Source organism: Oncorhynchus tshawytscha, linkage group LG04 (genome assembly GCF_018296145.1).
Source record: "Oncorhynchus tshawytscha isolate Ot180627B linkage group LG04, Otsh_v2.0, whole genome shotgun sequence".
NCBI lineage: Eukaryota > Metazoa > Chordata > Actinopteri > Salmoniformes > Salmonidae > Oncorhynchus > Oncorhynchus tshawytscha.
Window position 1 is genome coordinate 48,562,462 of NC_056432.1, and position 19,908 is coordinate 48,582,369.

A 19,908-nucleotide genomic window follows, 5' to 3' on the forward strand; every position below is an offset into this window, starting at 1 on the left:
AAAAATGTATAACTAAGAACATATATAGCCCTTGGTTCACTCCAGACCTGACTGCCATTGACCAGCACAAAAACATCCTGTGGCGAACAGATATAGCCCTTGGTTCACTCCAGACCTGACTGCCATTGACCAGCACAAAAACATCCTGTGGCGGACTGCGATAGCATCAGATAGTCCCCGTGATATGCAACTGTTCATGGAAGTCAGGAACCAATACACGCAGTCAGTCAGGAAAGCAAAGGCTAGCTTTTTCAAACAGAAATTTGCATCCTCTAGCTCTAAGTCCAAAAAGTTTTGGGACACTGTAAAGTCCATGGAGAACAAGAGTACCTCCTTCCAGCTGCCCACTGTACTGAGGCTAGGTAACATAATCACCACTGATAAATCCATGATAATCGAAAATTTCAATAAGGATTTCTCTACGGCTGGCAATGCTTTCCAACTGGCTACCCCAACCCCGGTCTACAGCTCCGCACCCCCTGCAGCAACTTGTCCGAGCCTCCCCAGCTTCTCCTTCACCCAAAACCAGATAGCAGATGTTCTGAAAGAGCTGCAAAACCTGGACCTGTACAAATCAGCAGGGCAAGAAAATCTGGACCCTCTCTGTCTAAAATTATCCCCGCCATTGTTGCAATCCCTATTACCGGTCTGTTCAACCTCTCTTTCGTATCGTCTGAGATCCCTAAAGTTTGGAAAGCTGCCGCGGTCATCCCCCTCTTCAAAGGGGTGACACTCTAGGCCCAAACTGTTATAGATCTATATCCATCCTGCCCTGCCTTTCTAAAGTCTTCAAAAGCCAAGTTAATAAACAGATCACTGACCATTTCGAATCCCACCGTACCTTTTCCACTGTGCAATCCGGTTTCCGAGCTGGTCACAGGTGCACCACAGCCACGCTGAAGGTACTAAACGATATCATAACCGCCATCAATAAAAGACAGTACTGTGCAGCCGTCTTCATCGACCTGGCCAAGGCTTTCGACTCTGTCAATCAAAGTATTCGTATCGGCAGACTGAATAGCCTTGTCTTCTCAAATGACTGCCTCGCCTGGTTCACCAACTACTTCACAGACAGAGTTCTGTGTGTCAAATCGGAGGGCCTGTTGTCCGGACCTCTGGCAGTCTCTATGGGGATACCACAGGGTTCAATTCTCGGGCTGAATCTTTTCTTTTTATATATCAATGATGTCGCTCTTGCTGCGGGTGATTCCCTGATCCACCTCTACGCAGACGATACCATTCTGTATACATCTGGCCCTTCTTTTGACACTGTGTTAACAAACCTCCAAACAAGCTTTAATGCCATACAACACTTCTTCCGTGGCCTACAACTGCTCTTATACAATAGTAAAACCAAATGCATGCTTTTCAACCGTTCAATGCCCGCACCCGCCTGCCCGACTAGCATCACTACTCTGCACGGTTTTGACCTAGAATATGTGGACAACTACAAATACCTAGGTGTCTGGCTAGACTGTACACTCTCCTTCCAGATTTATATTAAACATCTCCAATCAAAAATCTAATCTAGAGTCTTTCTATTTCGCAACACGCCTCCTTCACTCACACCGCCTACCTTATCCTAGTAAAACTGACTATCCTACCGATCCTCAACTTCGGTGATGTCATCTACAAAATAGCTTCCAATACCCTACTCAGCAAACTGGATGCAGTCTATCAGAGTGCAATCCGTTTTGTTACCAAAGCCCCTTATCCTGATGACGGGTTAGGGTTCCCATTTGGGAACGATCCCTTCCGACGTTAACTGGGACGTGGCGCATGGAACGCAAAAATATTCTTAGAAATATTTAACCTCCACACATTAACAAGTGCAATAGCTCAAATGAAAGATAAACACCTTGTTCATCTAGCCAGCAAGTCAGATTTCTAAAATGTTTTACAGCGAAAACATAGCACATATTTATGTCAAACCACCACCAAAGACACAGCTAATTTGAATTAGCCACGTTGAATAAAATATGCAATCAACAACCGCAGGATTAAAAGAAAAATAATTCACTAACCTTTTGAAAATCTTCATCAGATGACAGTAATAGGACATGCTACACACTACATTTATGTTTTTTTCAATAATATGCAATTTATATCCATAAATCTCTGTTTACAATGACACCATGTTCAAAAAATGCTACTCAAATGTCCGGAGAAATTATGATATCTGCCGGAGCTAACGTCAGATAACAAGCAATACACATCATAAACTTTGACTAAATATACATGTTCTACATATAGTTAGAAAGATACACTTCTTCTTAATGCAACCGCTGTGTTACATTTATTTTTAACGTTACAGAATTTGTTCACTAGGCTATAATATGAGACGGCGCTCAGAAATTTGCATTATGTCTCATCTATCTCGGAGTCCACAGAAACCCATAATTAACACATAAATATTCCCTTACCTTTGATGTTCTTCGATCAGAAGACGTGGAAGGAGTTATACTTACCAAAAACTGCGTTTGGTTTTCAAGTTTGTGTCTTTAGGTTATCAAACACGACAAATTCCGGTCGAAATGCAGGCAAAATTCTAGTGGATGCGCATCAAAACTTCAAAATTACATATTATATGTCGACTAAACTGGTCAAACTAAGTGCAGAATCGAGCTTTAGCATGTTCTAAACATACAAAACAATCCTTAGCGTGAACAGACAAACCTACATCGTTTGGTGAATCTTGGAACAAAGAGAGCTCCGGACCCGACGTGCGCATGAAAGTGCATGTATTTTCGCGTGACCCGGAGGTTTCAGCCCGCCAAAACTCGAGGGAGCACGCGATTCTCACAACGACAGGCCCCACTAAAAGGGGACATCGCGCTGAAGAGATAGGAACTGTTCCCAGATCTGTAGCTGGTTGGGAAGGGTGGGGGCGATGACATCAAAGTTGTCCCAACTTTTCTGTTGCCAAGAGAGAGTTTGGGAGAATGGCTGCCCTGAGAGTTCTGCTTTACATAGAGACATAATTTGAACGGTTTTAGAAGCTTTAGAGTGTTTTCTATTCAATAATAATTATTATATGCATATATTAGCAATTTTTGACAGATTTTTTTTCTGTTTACTATGGGCACGCAATTCCTCCAAAGGGGGCAGTAGTCAGCCCCTCCCACCACTGCGACCTGTATGCTATAGTTGGCTGGCCATTGTTACATATTTGTCACCAGACCCACTGGCTCCAGGTCATCTATAAGTCTATGCTAGGTAAAGCTCTGCCTTATCTCAGCTCACGGGTCCCGATAACAACACCCACCCGTAGCACGCACTCCAGCAGGTATACAGTGGGGAGAAGTATTTGATACACTGCCGATTTTGCAGGTTTTCCTACTTACAAAGCATGTAGAGGTCTATAATTTTTTATCATAGGTACACTTCAACTGTGAGAGACGGAATCTAAAACAAAATCCAGAAAATCACATTGTATGATTTTTAAGTAATTAATTTGCATTTTATTGCAGGACATGGGTCCTCAGATTATCAAAAGGTTCTACAAGCTGCACCATCGAGAGCATCCTGACCGGTTGCATCACCGCCTGGTATGGCATCTGGCCATAAGGCGCTACAGAGGGTAGTGCGTATGGCCCAGTACATCACTGGGGCCATGCTTCGTGCCATCCAGGACCTATGCAATAGGCGGTGTCCGAGGAAAGCCCATACAATTGTCAGAGACTCCAGTCACCCAAGTCACCCACTGTTTTCTCTGCTACTGCACGACAAGAGTTACCGGAGCACAACATCTAGGACCAAAAGGCTCCACAACAGCTTCTACCCCCAAGCCATAAGACTGCTGAACAAATAAATCACCACCGGACAATTTACATTGACCCCCTTCCTTTTGTACACTGTTGCTACTCACTGTTTATTTTCGCTGTATATTATCTATGCATAGTCACTTCACCCCCAACTACATGTAAATCAAATCCAAATCAAATCAAATGTATTTGACACATACACATGGTTAGCAGATGTTAATGCTAGTGTAGCGAAATGATTGTGCTTCTAGTTCCAACAATGCAGTAATAACCAACGAATTACCACAACTAACCTGTACCCCCGCACACTGACTCGGTACCGGTGCCCCCTGTATATGGCCTCGTTATAGTTTTTCTTATTGTGTTACTTTTTATTATTATTTTTATTTGAGTCTACGAGGTAAATATTTTCTTAACTCTTCTTGAACTGCACTGTATGGTTAAGGGCTTGTAAGTAAGCATTTCACATTAAAGTCTACACCTCTGGTATTAGGAGCATGTGACAAATAAAGTTTGATTCGGTGTAGTAACCAAAAAAGTGTTAAATCTAAATATATTCTATATTACATTTTTCAAAGTGGCCAACCTTTTCTTGATGACAGCATTGCACACTCTTGGAATTCTGGAATGCATTTCAATTAACAGGTATGCCTTGTTAAAAGTTAATTTGTGGAATTTCTTTCATTCATAATGCATTTGAGTCAATCAGTTCTGTTTTGACATGGTAGGGGTGGTATTTAGTAAAAAAAAATTGTAAAAGACAAAGCACATATTATGTCAAGAACAGCTCAAATAAGCAAAGAGAAATGACAGTCCATCATTACTTTAAGACATGAAGGTCAGTCCATCCGGAAAATTTGAAGTCACAAAACCATCAAGCGCTATGATGAAACTGGCTCTCATGAGAACCACCACAGGAATGGAAGATCCAGCATTAACTCTGCTTCAGAAGACAAGTTACCAGCCTCAGAAATAAATGCTTCACAGAGTTCAAGTAACAGACACATCTCAACATCAACTGTTCAGGGGAGACTGTGTGAATCAGGCCTTCGTGGTAGAATTGCTGCAAAGAAACAGCTACAAAAGGACACCAATAATAAGAAGAGACTTGCTTGGGCCAAGAAACATTTGATTTGTTTAACACTGTTTTGGATACTACATGATTCCATGTGTTATTTCATAGTTTTAGTCCCACTAAGAGCAAAGCAGATTGGAAGGTGTATCGCTGCAGAATGCTGTGGTAGCCATGCTGGTTAAGTGTGCCTTGAGTTCTAAATAAGTCACAGACAGTGTCACCAGCAAAGCACGGCCACACCATTACACCTCCATGCTTCACAGTGGGAACCACACATGCGGAGATCATCCGTTCACCTTCTCAACTGTCCCCCGGCTACATCATACAGTGCTGTTGAGGCTACTGTAGACCTTTGCAAAATAGTGTATTTTAATCAATTGTTCTGTGACGTGAATATATTCAGCATAGTTTTATCTAAAAATGACAACTTTTTAAATGTTTTACAATTGACATGTTTATGAAATTCACTGTGGAGGATGGTCCTCCTCTTCCTCCTCTGAGGAGCCTCTACTGGTTCCACCCTGTTATTGCTTTCCACACTGTTTAAATAATAATTTATACAATACCAATAATATTAATACCATCAAATTATTATTATACCATCAAATGTTTTTTTTTCTGTCAACTTGTAGACTCAACTCATTTTCTGGCAACTTGTAGAGATACTTGTAGAGGTCAACTGAACATGTAAAAAGGTTGACCAAGTTCTTTTGTTATTCACTATTATTTGAGAAAAATAGGCTGGTTCTGATAATAGCATACGTTTCACTCAATAATCATTGTTTTATAATTATTTTAACGGGGAAAAATTTGTGTTATGGGTTAAGGGACATTTGATGTCTTAGAAAAATCTAAATCTAGATATATGCTGTAGATGTATTGTTAACACTTTCAGATAGTTAGTGTATGTCCCTAACAGGGAGGAAATATCTGATGGTCAATGTTTAATAAACAATCTGCCTATAATTATTAGGATTTATGTGTTTGACCAACATGTTTTTCTAAGTTTCAAACATGTCCTTTTCCGACAGAATTATATATAAAAAAAAAATATATATATATATATATACAGTTGAAGTCGGAAGTTTACATACACCTGAGCGAAATACATTTAAACTCAGTTTTTCACAATTCCTGACATTTAATCCTAGTAAGGTCAGTTAGGATCACCACTTTATTTTAAGAATGTGAAATGTCAGAATAATAGTAGAGAGAATGATTTATTTCAGCTTTTATTTATTTTGTCACATTCCCAGTCAGTCAGAAGTTAACATACACTCAATGAGTATTTGGTAGCACTGCCTTTAAATTATTTAACTTGGGTCAAACATTTCACGTAGCCTTCCACAAGCTTCCCACAATAAGGTGTGATTTTTGGCCCATTCCTCCTGACAGAGCTGTTGTATCTGAGTAAGGTTTGTAGGCCTCCTTGCTCACACGCTTTTCAGTTCTGCCCACAAGTTTTCTATGGGACTGAGGTCAGGGCTTTGTGATGGCCACTTCAATACCTTGACTTTGTTGTCCTTAAGCCATTTTGCCACAACTTTGGAAGTATGCTTGGGGTCATTGTCCACTTGGAAGACCCATTTGCGACCAAGCTTTAACTTCCTGACTGAGGTCTTGAGATGTTGCTTCAATATATCTACATCATTTTCTGTCCTCATGATGCCATCTATTTTGTGAAGTGCACCAGTCTCTCCTGCAGCAAAGCACCCTCAGAACATGATGCTGCCACCTCCGTGCTTCACTGTTGGGATGGTATTCTTAGGCTTGCAAGCCTCACCCTTTTTCCTCCAAACATAACGATGGTCATTATGGCCAAACAGTTCTATTTTTGTTTAATCAGACCAGAAGTCATTTCTCCAAAAAAAGTATGATCTTTGTCCCAATATGCAGTTGAAATCCGTAGACTGGCTTTTTTTATGGCGGTTTGGAAACAGTGGCTTCGTTCTTGCTGAGTGGCCTTTCAGGTTATGTTGATATATGACTCGTTTTACTGTGAATATAGATACTTTTGTACCTGTTTCCTCCAGCATCTTCACAAGGTCCTTTGCTATTGTTCTGGGATTGATTTGCACTTTGTTCTGGGATTGATTTGCATTTAGTACGTTCATCTGAAGTAGACAGAATGAGTCTCCTTCCTGAGCAGTATGACGGATGCATGGTCCCATGGTGTTTATACTCTTGTACTATTGTTTGTACAGATGAAAGTGGTACCTTCAGGCATTTGGAGATTGCTCCCAAGGATGAACCAGACTTGTGGAGGTCTACATTTATTTTTCTGAGGGTTTGGCTGATTTCTTTTGATTTTCCTATGATGTCAAACCAAGAGGCACTGAGTTTGAAGGTAGTCCTTGAAATACATCCACAGGTACACCTCCAATTTACTCAAATTATGTCAATTAGTCTCTCTGAAGCTTCTAAAACCATGACGTCATTTTCTCAAATTTTCCAAGCTGTTTAAAGGCACAGTCAACTTAGTGTATGTAAACTTCTGACCCACTGGAATTGTGATACAGTGAATTATAAGTGAAATAATCTGCCTGTAAACAGTTGTTGGAATTTTCTTTTTTGTCAATCACTAAGTAGATGTCCTAAACGACTTGCCAAAACTATAATTTGTTAACAAGAAATTTGTGGAGTGGTTGAAAGAAAGTTTTAATGACTCCAACCTAAGTGTATGTAAACTTCCGACTTCAACTGTATATATATATATATATATATATATATATATATATATATATATATTGTATTTATAATTTTTCCGTAAAGGTTAGGAGGTCCAAAAGGAACCACAATGACCCGACTAACGTATGCCTAGGACAATGTGAAGTGCTTTAACGTTTGTTAAATCTGCTATAACATTGCTATGAAGGCCTTATGACAGAGGTCAAGATGGGAGAGAAAACACTCCTCCATACTAACAGCTGATGAAGTTGGAGCAGTAGTTGTTCCTCTTCTCTGTTGTATCCTCACACCAGGAGTACACCCCGGAGCCGGATGCTTGTGTGATGTTTAGGTTGTGGACAGCAATGGCTGTGACTCTGTGAGTGATGTTGATCAGGGGGTAGCTGGTGGTGGAGTTGAAGGTCATATTGGTGACGTGGATGCCTCTAGGAGGGACACAGCAGAACAAGATAGTGGAGCCCTCCTTTAACACCTGCTGGTAGGGAAACATCTTGGTCTTTTTCCAAACTCTGTCCACTGTGTCTTGGGCACCTGGTTGGGGAAGTTGGAGATGTAGATTATTAGGGGTCCAAGCCCTAGAGGAGCTAAAACTAATTGAGGCTACTCTTCCTAAAATGTTTATTCAAATGTAACAAATATTGATATGAATGATGTATGTACCCATGTGATTTTAAACATGACATAATCAAGTCTATATCTCATTACTCAAGGCTGCAGTGAGCAGGTCTGTGACCCTATCTGCTGTATGGTAGCTTGACCTTTCACCAATTAACATTATTTTATTTTCGTACTATTTCCAAGCATACCCAAAACAAACATTTGAAGTTACAATATGAAACTTCAGTCCAATTCATTTGTGCAATAAGCCTGGGGATGAGGTTAAACTTTACTAGTTTAGCCTCTTTTACATAAATATGACAAAATGAATCAAGTAAAAATCCACAGCCTCTAGCAAAAGTATTGATTGAGCAACTTTGATGAGATGATAGTTACAAAGAGAAGAGGAAAAGGAAGAGGTCTTCTTTGTTAAAAATAGCAACACACAGATCTGATAACATGACAAGTGTTAGAAGCATAGCCTTTTCTAACAGACATGAACAACTACATTTCTCACCATAATTTGTCTTCCATTGGCTCCAGTCACTTGGGTCTGCATGGCTGCAGAAACGTCGTATTCTGATTGAATGGTCGGCACATTGTAAAGGCAGAGTAGACACCCAGGTCCATGTTAACGTGGAGTCACTACCGAAAGGACAGCTACTCACTTTACTCTATATGATGGAAATCAGAAATGAAACACATCATGAAAACACAGTACAGTCAAATCTGACTGGTAGTACTGATTTTAACTGTCTTATCATGTTTATTGTCCTACTGTCATGTCTTTGTTTATTGTCTTCCTGTCAAGTCCTTTCCTGTGTACATACAGTGGATTCGGAAAATAATCAGACCCCTTCCCTTTTTCCACATTTCGTTACGTTACAGCCTTATTCTAAAATGGATACAATTTTCCTCATCAGTCTGCACACAATAAAACAGGTTTTTAGAATTGTTTGCAAATATTTACATAAGTATTCAGACTCTTTGCTATGAGACTCGAAATTGAGAACAGGTGCATCCTGTTTCCATTGATCATCCTTGAGATGTTTCAACAACTTGATTGGAGTCCACCTGTAGTAAATTCAATTGATTGGACATGATTTGGAAAGGCACACACCTGTCTATATAAGGTCCCACAGTTGACCGTGCATGTCAGAGCAAAAACCAAGCCATGAGCTCGAAGGAATTGTCAGTAGAGGACCGAGACAGCATTGTGTCGAGGCACAGATCTGGGGAAGTTACCAAAAAATGGGATTCCCGAGTGGCGCAGTGGTCTAAGGTGCTGCATCGCAGTGCTAGCTGTGCCACTAGAGATCCTGGTTCGAGTCCAGGCTCTGTCGCAGCCGGTGGCGACCAGGAGACCCATGGGGCGGCGCACAATTGGCCCAGCGTCGTCCAGGTTAGGGGATGGTTTGGCCGGCAGGGATGTCCTTGTCCCATCTCGCTCTCGGGACTTCTGTGGCGGGCCGGGAGCATGCACGTTGACACGGTCAGACACAACAGGTGTCTGGTGTTTCCTCCGACACATTGGTGTAGCTGGCTTCCGGGTTAATTGGGCATTGTGTCAAGAAGCAGTGTGGCTTGGTTGAGTTGTGTTTTGGAGGATGCATGGCTCGCGACCTTCGCCTCTCCCGAGTCCATACGGGAGTTGCAGCGATGAGACAAGACTGTAACTACCAATTGTTTGCCAAAAGGCACCCAAAGGACTCAGAACATGAGAAACAAGATTCTGTTGTCTGATGAAACTAAGATTGAACTCTTTGGCCTGAATGCCAAGCGTCACGGTGAAACATGGTGCTGGCAGCATCATGCTGTGGGGAGGTTTTTCAGCGGCAGGGACTGGGAGACTAGTCAGGATCGAAGAGAAAGATGAACGGAGAAAAGTACAGAGAGATCCTTGATGAAAACCTGCTCCAGAGCGCTCAGGACCTCAGACTGGGGCGAAGATTCACCTTCCAATAGGACAACGACCCTAAGCACACAGCAAAAGGCAACGCAAGAGTGAATTCGGGACAAGTTTCTGAATGTCCTTGAGTGACCCAGCCAGAGCCCAGACTTGAACCCGATCTAACATCTCTGGAGAGACTTGTAAATAGCTGTGCAGTGACGCTCCCCATCTAACCTGACAGAGCTTGAGAGGATCTGCAGAGAGGAATGGGAGAAACCCCTGAAATACAGGTGCTCCAAGTTTGTAGTGTCACACCCAAGAAGAATTGAGGGTGTAATCACTGCCAAAGGTGCTTTAACAATGTACTGAGTAAATGGTCTGAATACTTCTGTAAATGTAATATTTCATTTAATTTTTTAATTTTTTAATTTGCAAAACCATCTAAAAACCTGTTTTTGCTTTGTCATTATGAGGAATTGTGTGTAGATTGATGAGGGAGAAAAACAATCAATTTTAGAATAAGGCTGTAACGTAACAAAATGTGGAAAAAGTCAAGGGTTCTAAATACTTTCCGAATGCACTGTATACAGTAATACAAGACAATGGTTCTCCTTGGAAACAAACACATACATAATCAATCAATTGGACAAATGGCCTGAACTGTTACTCACGTTGTGAACGATAGTGAGGTTGTCAGTGCGTCCGACCTGTATTTCATAAGTATCACCGCTTTCCCTTGTTAAACCAGTGTGATTGACCAGCCACTTCACCACAAGGCTCTGTGTAGCAACATTAGCCCGCAGCTCAGCGATTATTGGCCGAGGAGGTTTACTGCCTGCTAAAACAACATATAGCTAGCTCACTTATAGGCATGCTCTCAATTTAACAATCCCATCTGTTTCTGTGTAGATCATACATTTCATCTGACTGTTAATTGCTATGTACACTTACAATACTATACAACTTTGAGTTGACCTTTGACTTCATACAAGAAAGGTCTTACCTGATTCCAAGCAGGATCCATTTAGATATACAGAGGAAGTTAAAAGGAACAGAAGCACATGAATAAACCAGGATATACCGCAGTGCATCCTCTAACCTTTCAGAGCAAACTCTGCTGTTCAAATTAATGATACTAGTAAAAGTACAGGTCTAATGTTGAAGGTTCTTGTAGCCTCTGTTCCTGCAGACCGGTGTTCATTCACAGTCCACGCTGACTGACTGTGAGTTGGCATCCAGGAATGAGTCAGAAGTAGTTATGATATTAACATTGGGCACTGTCATTGTCAGCTGACGGGCTCAGTATTGAGCAATAATATGGTTGTTTGAGTATGAGATGGGGGAACACTAGAGGGCACTGTGGTAAAGCAGCCTTCAGGACGAAATCTGTCCAATGGCAGCCTGTTGATGGTGTGAGTTGCATGAAGTTGCCCCTGGAAACTGATCTAAGGTCAGTAAATGATCTGGGGAGGACGTCATGATGTTGAAAATGTATTATTACTGAGTAATTGCATAAGCTATTATATTGATAGTATCCTGGCATGAATGGGAACAAGACAACATGGCTAGTTACCATGAGGTAGAGCCTATGTAAAACTGTGAACTATTCACACAAAATAAAAATGCTATACAATTGCTGGTTATGCATTTTATAGTATATAGTTAATATGGCACAAGGCACAGGTTTCTTTCAATTATACATATATTACAACTTAAGGGGGAAAACATCCATATTACACAACATCAACAAAAACATAACATTATACGATGTGTCTTCCGCATTTAACCCAACCACTCTGACAGTGCATGAATACGTCACAATAAATAACAAACAAACCAACATGTAATCTGTATTTTCTCTTTAGAGTAATAAGCAAGCTCTATTAAACACACTACATCTTGACAATGGACATTTGGCACATAGTAGAGTATGGGTGCTGAGGGTGCTGCAGCACCCTGCAAAAAATCAGGATAAAAATAAAAATATTAATAAACATTTCCACAAAAGTAGTGCACTTGGCCTTTACTAGTCCTGTATTAGCGGACCGATATAGCCATCTATAGCGCATGCAACAACAACAACAAAACCACAGCACCCCCCCACATCTTCCCAATGCCCCTAGTAGATAAAAACTCAAAGAGATCCCAAAAACTCCCCCCAAAATGTGCATGTCGTCAGTTAATTGTTTTGTTACATTTTTTAACAGCTGATTAGTGAACAAAATACTAAAATATAGTTTTTGAACAAACTACACCTTTAACACTTATGAGAGTGTGTCCTATGCAATCCTGTATTTCAACGAGGGAAATTAAGACCATCATAAAAGTGCAACTACTTTTGACAAGGGAAGCACAATAACACAAAGTGCACCAAATTAAAATACCTATAGTTTTAAGGAGCTTTTGGGCACAAAGGAAAATTGGTTTGAGTAGCCAACCTTTAACGTTGCAATGTAACAACAGGTTCCTGGAGGAACCATGTAGTGGAGGCGTGGCTTAGTAAGGGCGTGGCTATAAGATTTATATATTTTTAAATGTCATTCCTGTTCAAATCTATTGTCATCACATGTTAAAGTTGAACACTGACAGTTTTGTAGCTTCATTGAGGCACACAGAGATTTAGGAGTTCCTCGAGAGCCTATGCAATTCCCAAAGTTGGAATACAATTTATTTGACAATTTATTACTATATGTAATCAGCTATGTTTATATTATTATATTATTATATTATTATTATGATTCAATCTTGTCTCATTGCTGCCACTCCCCAACAGGCTTGGGAGGTGAAGGTCAAATCATGCGTCCTCTGAAACATGAACCGCCAAACCACGCTTCTTAACACCCGCCCGCTTAACCCGGAAGCCAGCCTCACCAGTGTGTCGGAGGAAACACCGTTCACCTGATGATCGAGGTCAGCCTGCAGGTGCCCGGCCCGCCACAAGGAGTCGCTAGATCGCAATGAGCCAAGTAAAGCCCCCTAGCCAAACTACTCCTGATCACGGCCGATTGGGATATAGCCCGTGATCGAACTTGGGCTGTAGTGACGCATCTAGCACTGCGATGCAGTGCCTTAGAACACTGCGCCACTCGAGAGGCCCTATCATATATTATTAAATTGATTCAGAATTGAACCCCTCCCATCACAAAAAGGTTACGGTTTGAACCTTTACACAGGGGTTCCTCAAACAACCTCTGAACTGGAAAGGTTCCGCTCAAAAAGGTTCTTCCAGGCAGGTTTACTTCTAACAGTGTGTACGAACAGGCACCTATTTCTGATTACATACAGGAACTCAAAAATTGGCAATATACACCTGTATTTTCATACTTTCAGTCATGGCAATAGCTAAATATGAGGACCAAAAACTGAAAAAGTATACAAAACAATAAGAACACCTGCTCTTTCCATGACATAGAATAAAAAGGTGAATCCAGGTGAAAGCTATGATCCCTTATTGATGTTGCTTGTTAAGTCCACTTCAATTCATGTAGATGAAGAGGAGGAGGTAAGTTAACAAAGGATTTTTAAGCCTTGACACAATTTAAACATGGATTGTGTGCATGCCATTCATAGGGCAAGACAAAAGATTAAAATGCCTTTGAACGGGGTATGGATAGTAGGTGCCAGGTGCACCAGTTTGAGTGTCAATAACTGCAACGCTGCTTGGTTTTTCAACAGTTTTCCGTGTATCAAAAATGGTCCACCCCCCAAAGGATATCCAGCCAACTTGTCACAACTGAAAGTATTGGAGTCAACACAGGTCAGCACCCCTGTCGAATGCTTTCGACACCATGTAGAGTCCATGCCCCTAAGAAATTGAGGCTGTTCTGAGGGCAAAAGAGGAGGTGCAACTCAATATTAGAATGGAGTTCCTAATGTTTGGTATTGTCACATCTTCTCCTGCTCCTCCCTTCTGGCATACGACGTCGCCGGGATACTGACCATCGGTCCTGGGATTCATTACGCACACCTGGCACTCATCATTACTTGCACCTGTTAATCATTATGATTCACACCTCGACTTCATAATTTCTTCCCCTTTAAGTCACTCTCCTATGTTCACTCACCAGTTGGTATTATTCTTGTGTACCGGAGTGTAGCCAATGTTGTGTTGTTTTATTAAACGTTTCAAATGCACCTGCGTCCCGACTCACAGCTCCATTATTACAGGTATACTCAGTGTATAAAGCTCTATTAATGGTCAACATCTAAATATTGCTCCCCAGCGTTGATCAAAGCTCAGAATGCTTATATCATTGATCTGACTGAATTCCAATCACGCCTGCCTCTTTGCGAATGAGTGGAATCATGAACAGTGGTTTGTCCATTATGTACGCCTGGATTTGCCTTTTTAGCAGCTCATTCTCCACTCTCTCAAACGGTTAACTCTGCCCTTTTGCGGCACAGGCCGAGAGCGACGTGAAATTAACTACCCCAGCTTGCAATCGGCTCAATAGGAAACTAGTCTAGAGACAATGTTGACAGTGTTTGTGAGATGTCGGACTAAAGGCAACTTAACTGTCCCGCACTCCAGCCGTGTCTACAGACATCCCCCAAACAAAAAACGATTATCAGAGAATGAGTGCACAACTGGTAAATAGTCGCTTATAGATATGTCAGTCAGGTGGCCATCTGCTGGCAGAGACTTATTGCAGTAAGTTGAAGGTGTCTGGCTAGTTTTACTTAGCCAGCTGGAAGGATGAAGTAAGAAGCTAACGTTAAACGGAGCCTACCTCAGCAGGAGAAAAAAAACACAAAGTTGTAACTTTGCTTTATAGAGTAAGCTACTGATACAGACAGTGATGTGAGGCTAAGGCAGGCTGCAAGGCGGAAGCAGATGAGAGAGGGAGCAAGCAGAGAGGGAGGTTAGTACAGTGGTTCCTAAAGTTAGGGTCAAGGCCCAAAGTGGTGTCCCCTGAGAAAATCTGTACTAATCTTATCAAACAAGCTATGAACTCAAATGTTTCAGTATAAACATTCAAATGGCATATCTTCCCTAAAGGCCTACATTAAAATGCAAACAATACAGTACAATACAGCTAAAAATGTAATGCTTTTTTGTTTCGTCGCTTCCGGACGAAAACTCAAACCCTAGTTACAGCCCTGCATTCACATTTTTTTGGTAAAAAACATTTACAAGCAAACACACACACACAAAGGCAGAGAGGGGGTACATTGATAGATGTACATAAGGCAGTTGGCACTGCACACTTCTCTCCCATCACTCCATCAGTCTTGTCATTCCTCAGAGGTACACAATGTTCTCCTCTCCCCCATCCTCACTGTTCTTTCCATTCAAAGGGAAGTAGGCCTGTGGGGTGAGGAGAGGAGTGAGGGATTCCTTGGTGGGGAAGTTCTCCTCGTCCAGACCCAGGCCTGTGACCCCTGACCCCAATGAACCCAACAACCCCAGGGTCAGCCTGTCCTGTGGAGGGCTGAAATCTAACAGAAGAAAACAAGGAACATTATCGGCCAATCCCAAATCAATCCCTTGCACCTGCATCAACCTCTTGCCCCTCTCATATGCATTTGGGTGGATCAGAATGGACAAAATATTTGTAAGAAATATGTCTATGTTGTTTTAAAGCTTAAATTACAGTGCATTTATGGGTTATTTTTTTTACTTGGGGGGGAATACATAATTGTTGGAGTACTGTGGATCCACCAATATCCCTGTGAGCCTCCCAGGCCCTTGTTGCCCAGGGTTAAGAACATCAATTATAGATTAATAATATTACATTGTATAACATTCTTTAAACGTATTCCACGTGTCCCTTGGCCAGAATTAATGTAATATGTTGTTAGTAATGTTCATATAATAAATGATAACAATAAATAAAAATATCTGTCTGCAATACCCACAGACCCCACTTTGAGAACCCCTGGCTTAAAATCCTCTGAGATCCACAAAGGTTTGCTGTCTATGACAGCATCATACTCACTGTTGTTGTTGGGCCCCTGATGTCCTGTGGTGAACCTCCTCCTAAAGGGGTTGTTTGGGGAGCTTCCTGACTGGAGGTGACTGTGCTGGGGGTGAGCATAGTGTTGGTGTGTCAGTAATTCTGTGGATGGTTTACTGTGGGCCTGGCTGAGCAGAGTGTTGAGGCTGTTATAGAGGCTGGGCCTGAGGCTCAGGTTGGGACTATGGAGGGGGCTGTCCTGGCTCTTTCTCAGGCCAGAGTGGAGGCTCTGGTGCTGGTGCTGGTTGCGGTGGAGACGATTCTGTTGGAGGGCATGAAGAAGAGCAGCCTCGTTGCCGTCCAGGCTGACTGACCGACTGTGGTTGGACACCTGAGGGGAGAGGAGGGGGAGTTGTAAATCTCAGCAGAGCACACTCACAAACACAGACACACACAATCCTACCAACCTTCACATTCGTTCATATTTCCAATTTTTCTCTCTGTCACACTTATTCACTCACTCCTTCCTTTTCTGTGTCTCAACCACCACCTCCCCTTTCCCTCCTTGTACCTTCCCCACCCACCTAATATTGTTCACCAGACACTTCCACCCAATGCTCAGAAGGTCTGGTAGATCAACGTGTCAATCCTGACCTTCGTTAACCCAAAGAAAGAATGGAAAAAAGTCCCAGTCCAATAGAAAAAGTCCTGATCCATAGCCATTGATTATACCAGAAGCTACAAATTAGTAATGAATCTTCAAGCTTTTCCTTTGTGGGTGTATATATCCAAACAGCATGCAGAACATCAAGGTGTCAAAAGCATGGTTTCAAAAGCTAGCTAGGAAGACCCTTCCTCCTCTGATTGGTTATCGGACGGTCACGTTGTCACCGAGCTCAGAGTCGCCGACTGCTAAGTCACTGAATGTATCCTTGTGTTTCCTGCCCCCATTGAAAACGACTGGTGACTGGTAGTTTGGTCGCTAGAGGTCTGTCCTGGTATTATTGGGCCATAATCAACCACCTCCTTCCAAACCTTCCCTCGAACATCACGTCTGATGCAACAAGGAGATTTCAGCTGTTTGAGGCCATTTTGTCATTTTTATTAGGATCATTTGTTTTCTCCCACAAGATTGACACACATTGACCACACAGATTTCGATGTATAGCCAGCAAGGCATCTACATTAAGTCAGCGAACTACTGTTTAGCATCTCAAATTTAGGGGAATGCTTTTACTGTCACACACACATGTTTTCTGATTCAGAGCCACGACTTGCATGTTCAGATATTATTATTATTTAAAAAAATGTACTCCCACATAGGCCAGATTTGAGTCATTGTTCATCCAGGCTTATTTGCACCAATTAGTCTTGGGAAGGTTACCACCCACCTGTTCCAGGTCCAGCGATATCATAATAGGCAGGGAGCTCTGGCGGTTGTGTCTCCAGCTCTGGAGCAACCTGTGCTCGGCTTCCACCCTGTCCCTGTCCCTCTCCATGCTCCTCTGACCCTCCCTCAGCCTCTCTAGGTTCTGCTGGTACTCCAACAGCTGCTGCTCCAGCTCTTCCCGCTCGCGGCGCAGGCTCTCAGCCTCCAGGTGGCACTGTCGCTCGCGCTGCTTCAACAGACTCACCTTCTCCCCCTATATGCAGAAGAATAGTATTGGCATCAGAGAGATGGGATAATAGCAAGTTAAAACCTCTCTGCGCACGGAACCCGCTAGCGGGCTGAAATTCCACAACATACGGTGATAGCTACATAAATATTCATATTAAACATTCATGAAAATACAAGTGTCTCACATGTATAGAAAGCCTAGAATCTTGCTAATCCAACCGCATTGTCAGATTTAAAAAAGGATTTACTGCGAAAGAATATGATGCGATTATCTGAGCATAGAGCCCCATAAAAAACAACTATTTCAACCAGCACAGGCGTAACACAATCACAAACTGCATTAAAATAAATTGTTTACCTTTGATGATCTTCATCTGTTTGCAATTCCAATGCTCATTGTTACACAATGAATGATCTTTTGTTTGATAAAATCCGTTTTTATAGCCTAACACGAAACGTTTTGTGAACCGCTTGTGTCGTGAATTCCGTCTCATTCCATTTTCGACGACACATTCCATGTAACTAACCCACACAGAATGTGACTTTTCCCGTCATATTTGGTTTCACTGCAATCAACTGGTTTATTTGTAACACAATCAAACGTGATCGGCCATTTTGCGGGACGTATTGACTGAAAGAAACCGATTTGATGACAAAAAGTCATAACATCATTGTGCACCAATGATTTTCCCGCTGTTTCGTTAATTGACTGTCTTTTAACCCAATGACCACTGATCGTCTTGAAATCTATCTGGGTAGATAGCCAATGAGCTGAGGTAAACGGCAATAGGTCAAGTTTATGTGTTGCAAGACCAACCCATACCGGAAGGAGAAACACATATTACGCACTGCATTGTTTGGTAAACGCACAGATTCAGCTGTTTATATATCAATCAGTTTGGCGACTAAGTCAGTGAAAGCTAAATCTAAGTCTAGATATACAGATGTACACACAATTTTAGAATAAATTGATTGGGAAAGTGAGACAGAGATTGTTGTAGGACGATTCATTTAGTGATTGTGGAGGAATATTTTTTTAACGGGAGAAGACATCGTTTTGGACTGGTAAGTTCTTACCATGCTAATGCCCTTGTTTGAAATTAATAATATAAAATATGTGATTTTTTCAAAATTTTAGAAGCAATATATAAACATGTAATGTCATGAAATGTGAGATGCGTGTGTCTGCCACCCCACTCCAACCCACATGAAATAACCTATTTGAGGCTGTTGAGGGGAAGGCAGGCCCACAACAATGGCCAAAGTGAGATGGAGACAGTAGATGCAGCTGGTCTGTTGTAATATAATAAAGACAGTAGATCTAGCTGTTCTGGGCTCATATGTGAAACTATTCTAACTGAACATTTTCTTTCACAGTGACACTGACTCCGAATGGGAGTCTTATCCGGTGTCCTGTGTGAATTTAAGTATGCTCTCTCTAATTCTCTCTTTCTCTCTCTCGGAGGACTCGAGCCCTAGGACCATGCGTCAGGACTACCTGGCATGATGACTCCTTGCTGTCCCCAGTCCACCTGGCCTTGCTGCTGTTCCAGTTTCAACTGTTCTGCCTGCGGCTATGGAACGCTAAACTGTTCATTTTTACTCTTGAGGTGCTGTCCTGTTGCACCCTCTACAACCACTGTGATCTCAACCCGGCACAGCCAGAAGAGGACTGGCCACCCCTCATAGCCTGGTTCCTCTCTAGGTTTCTTCCTAGGTGTTTGCCTTTCTAGGGAATTTTTCCTTGTCACCGTGCTTCTACACCTGCATTGCTTGCTGTTTGGGGTTTTAGGCTGGGGCTATATAAATGGATTTGATTTGATAGAGGACTGAGGGTCTTCCAAATATTGAAAGTGTGTAAATAGTTACCCATGTTATTTTGTCGATGTATATATATATTTTGTTTCATATTTTGTTATCAATAATTATATTTTTCCCAATTTTGTTTTCCATTTATTTTTCTCATTTTTTTTTTTGGGGGGGGGTTGTGTTAGAATACCATTTTGGTATTTTGTATATAGTTATTTGTTTCAAAATGTATACCTTCACCAATTTGGCCACTTGGGTACATTTGGGCTACTTGTGTGGGACACCTGGGTGACTTCATGATAAATGTCATGTAGCACACTCATTTTGGAAGTTATCATTCTGAAACTTTGCACAAGTACTGTTGCCCTCTTATATTTTTCACTGAAATTGTCCCCATCATCCTATCTGAATGTTTGTTTTATCTTGTTCATTTTAAAGATGATGATACAAAAATAACAATCATATGTTTTTTCCATTGTTTTATCTAAACCAGATCTATTGTGTTATATTCTCCTACATTCAATTCACATTTACACAAACTTCAGAGTGTTTTCTTTCAAATGGTACCA

At 41.6% G+C, this 19,908-nt stretch overlaps 2 protein-coding genes across 4 annotated transcripts in view; both read right to left on the reverse strand.

The window, feature by feature from the left end:
- Positions 1-11,551, reverse strand: part of osmr (oncostatin M receptor) — a 36,578-nt gene extending 25,027 nt beyond the window's left edge. Inside the window, exons 1-4 of one of the 2 annotated variants that reach the window (XM_024418418.2) lie at positions 11,019-11,551; positions 10,687-10,850; positions 8,642-8,798; positions 7,765-8,058 (exon numbers count right to left, since the gene is read on the reverse strand). In XM_024418418.2, coding sequence (XP_024274186.1) covers positions 7,765-8,058; positions 8,642-8,798; positions 10,687-10,850; positions 11,019-11,106 — 703 coding nt within the window. In that variant the 5' untranslated portion in view covers positions 11,107-11,551. Of the gene's footprint in view, positions 1-7,764; positions 8,059-8,641; positions 8,799-10,686; positions 10,854-11,018 lie in introns of both variants that reach the window. The other variant, XM_024418417.2, reaches the window with a different exon arrangement.
- Positions 11,552-11,648: 97 nt separating this feature from the next.
- Positions 11,649-19,908, reverse strand: part of LOC112249548 (rho guanine nucleotide exchange factor 28) — a 51,114-nt gene continuing 42,854 nt past the window's right edge. For both annotated transcript variants that reach the window (XM_024419351.2, XM_042320840.1), the window contains 3 exons: positions 17,304-17,555; positions 15,955-16,303; positions 11,649-15,454 (listed from right to left, as the gene is read on the reverse strand). In XM_024419351.2, coding sequence (XP_024275119.2) covers positions 15,258-15,454; positions 15,955-16,303; positions 17,304-17,555 — 798 coding nt within the window. In that variant the 3' untranslated portion in view covers positions 11,649-15,257. The remainder of the gene's footprint in view (positions 15,455-15,954; positions 16,304-17,303; positions 17,556-19,908) is intronic.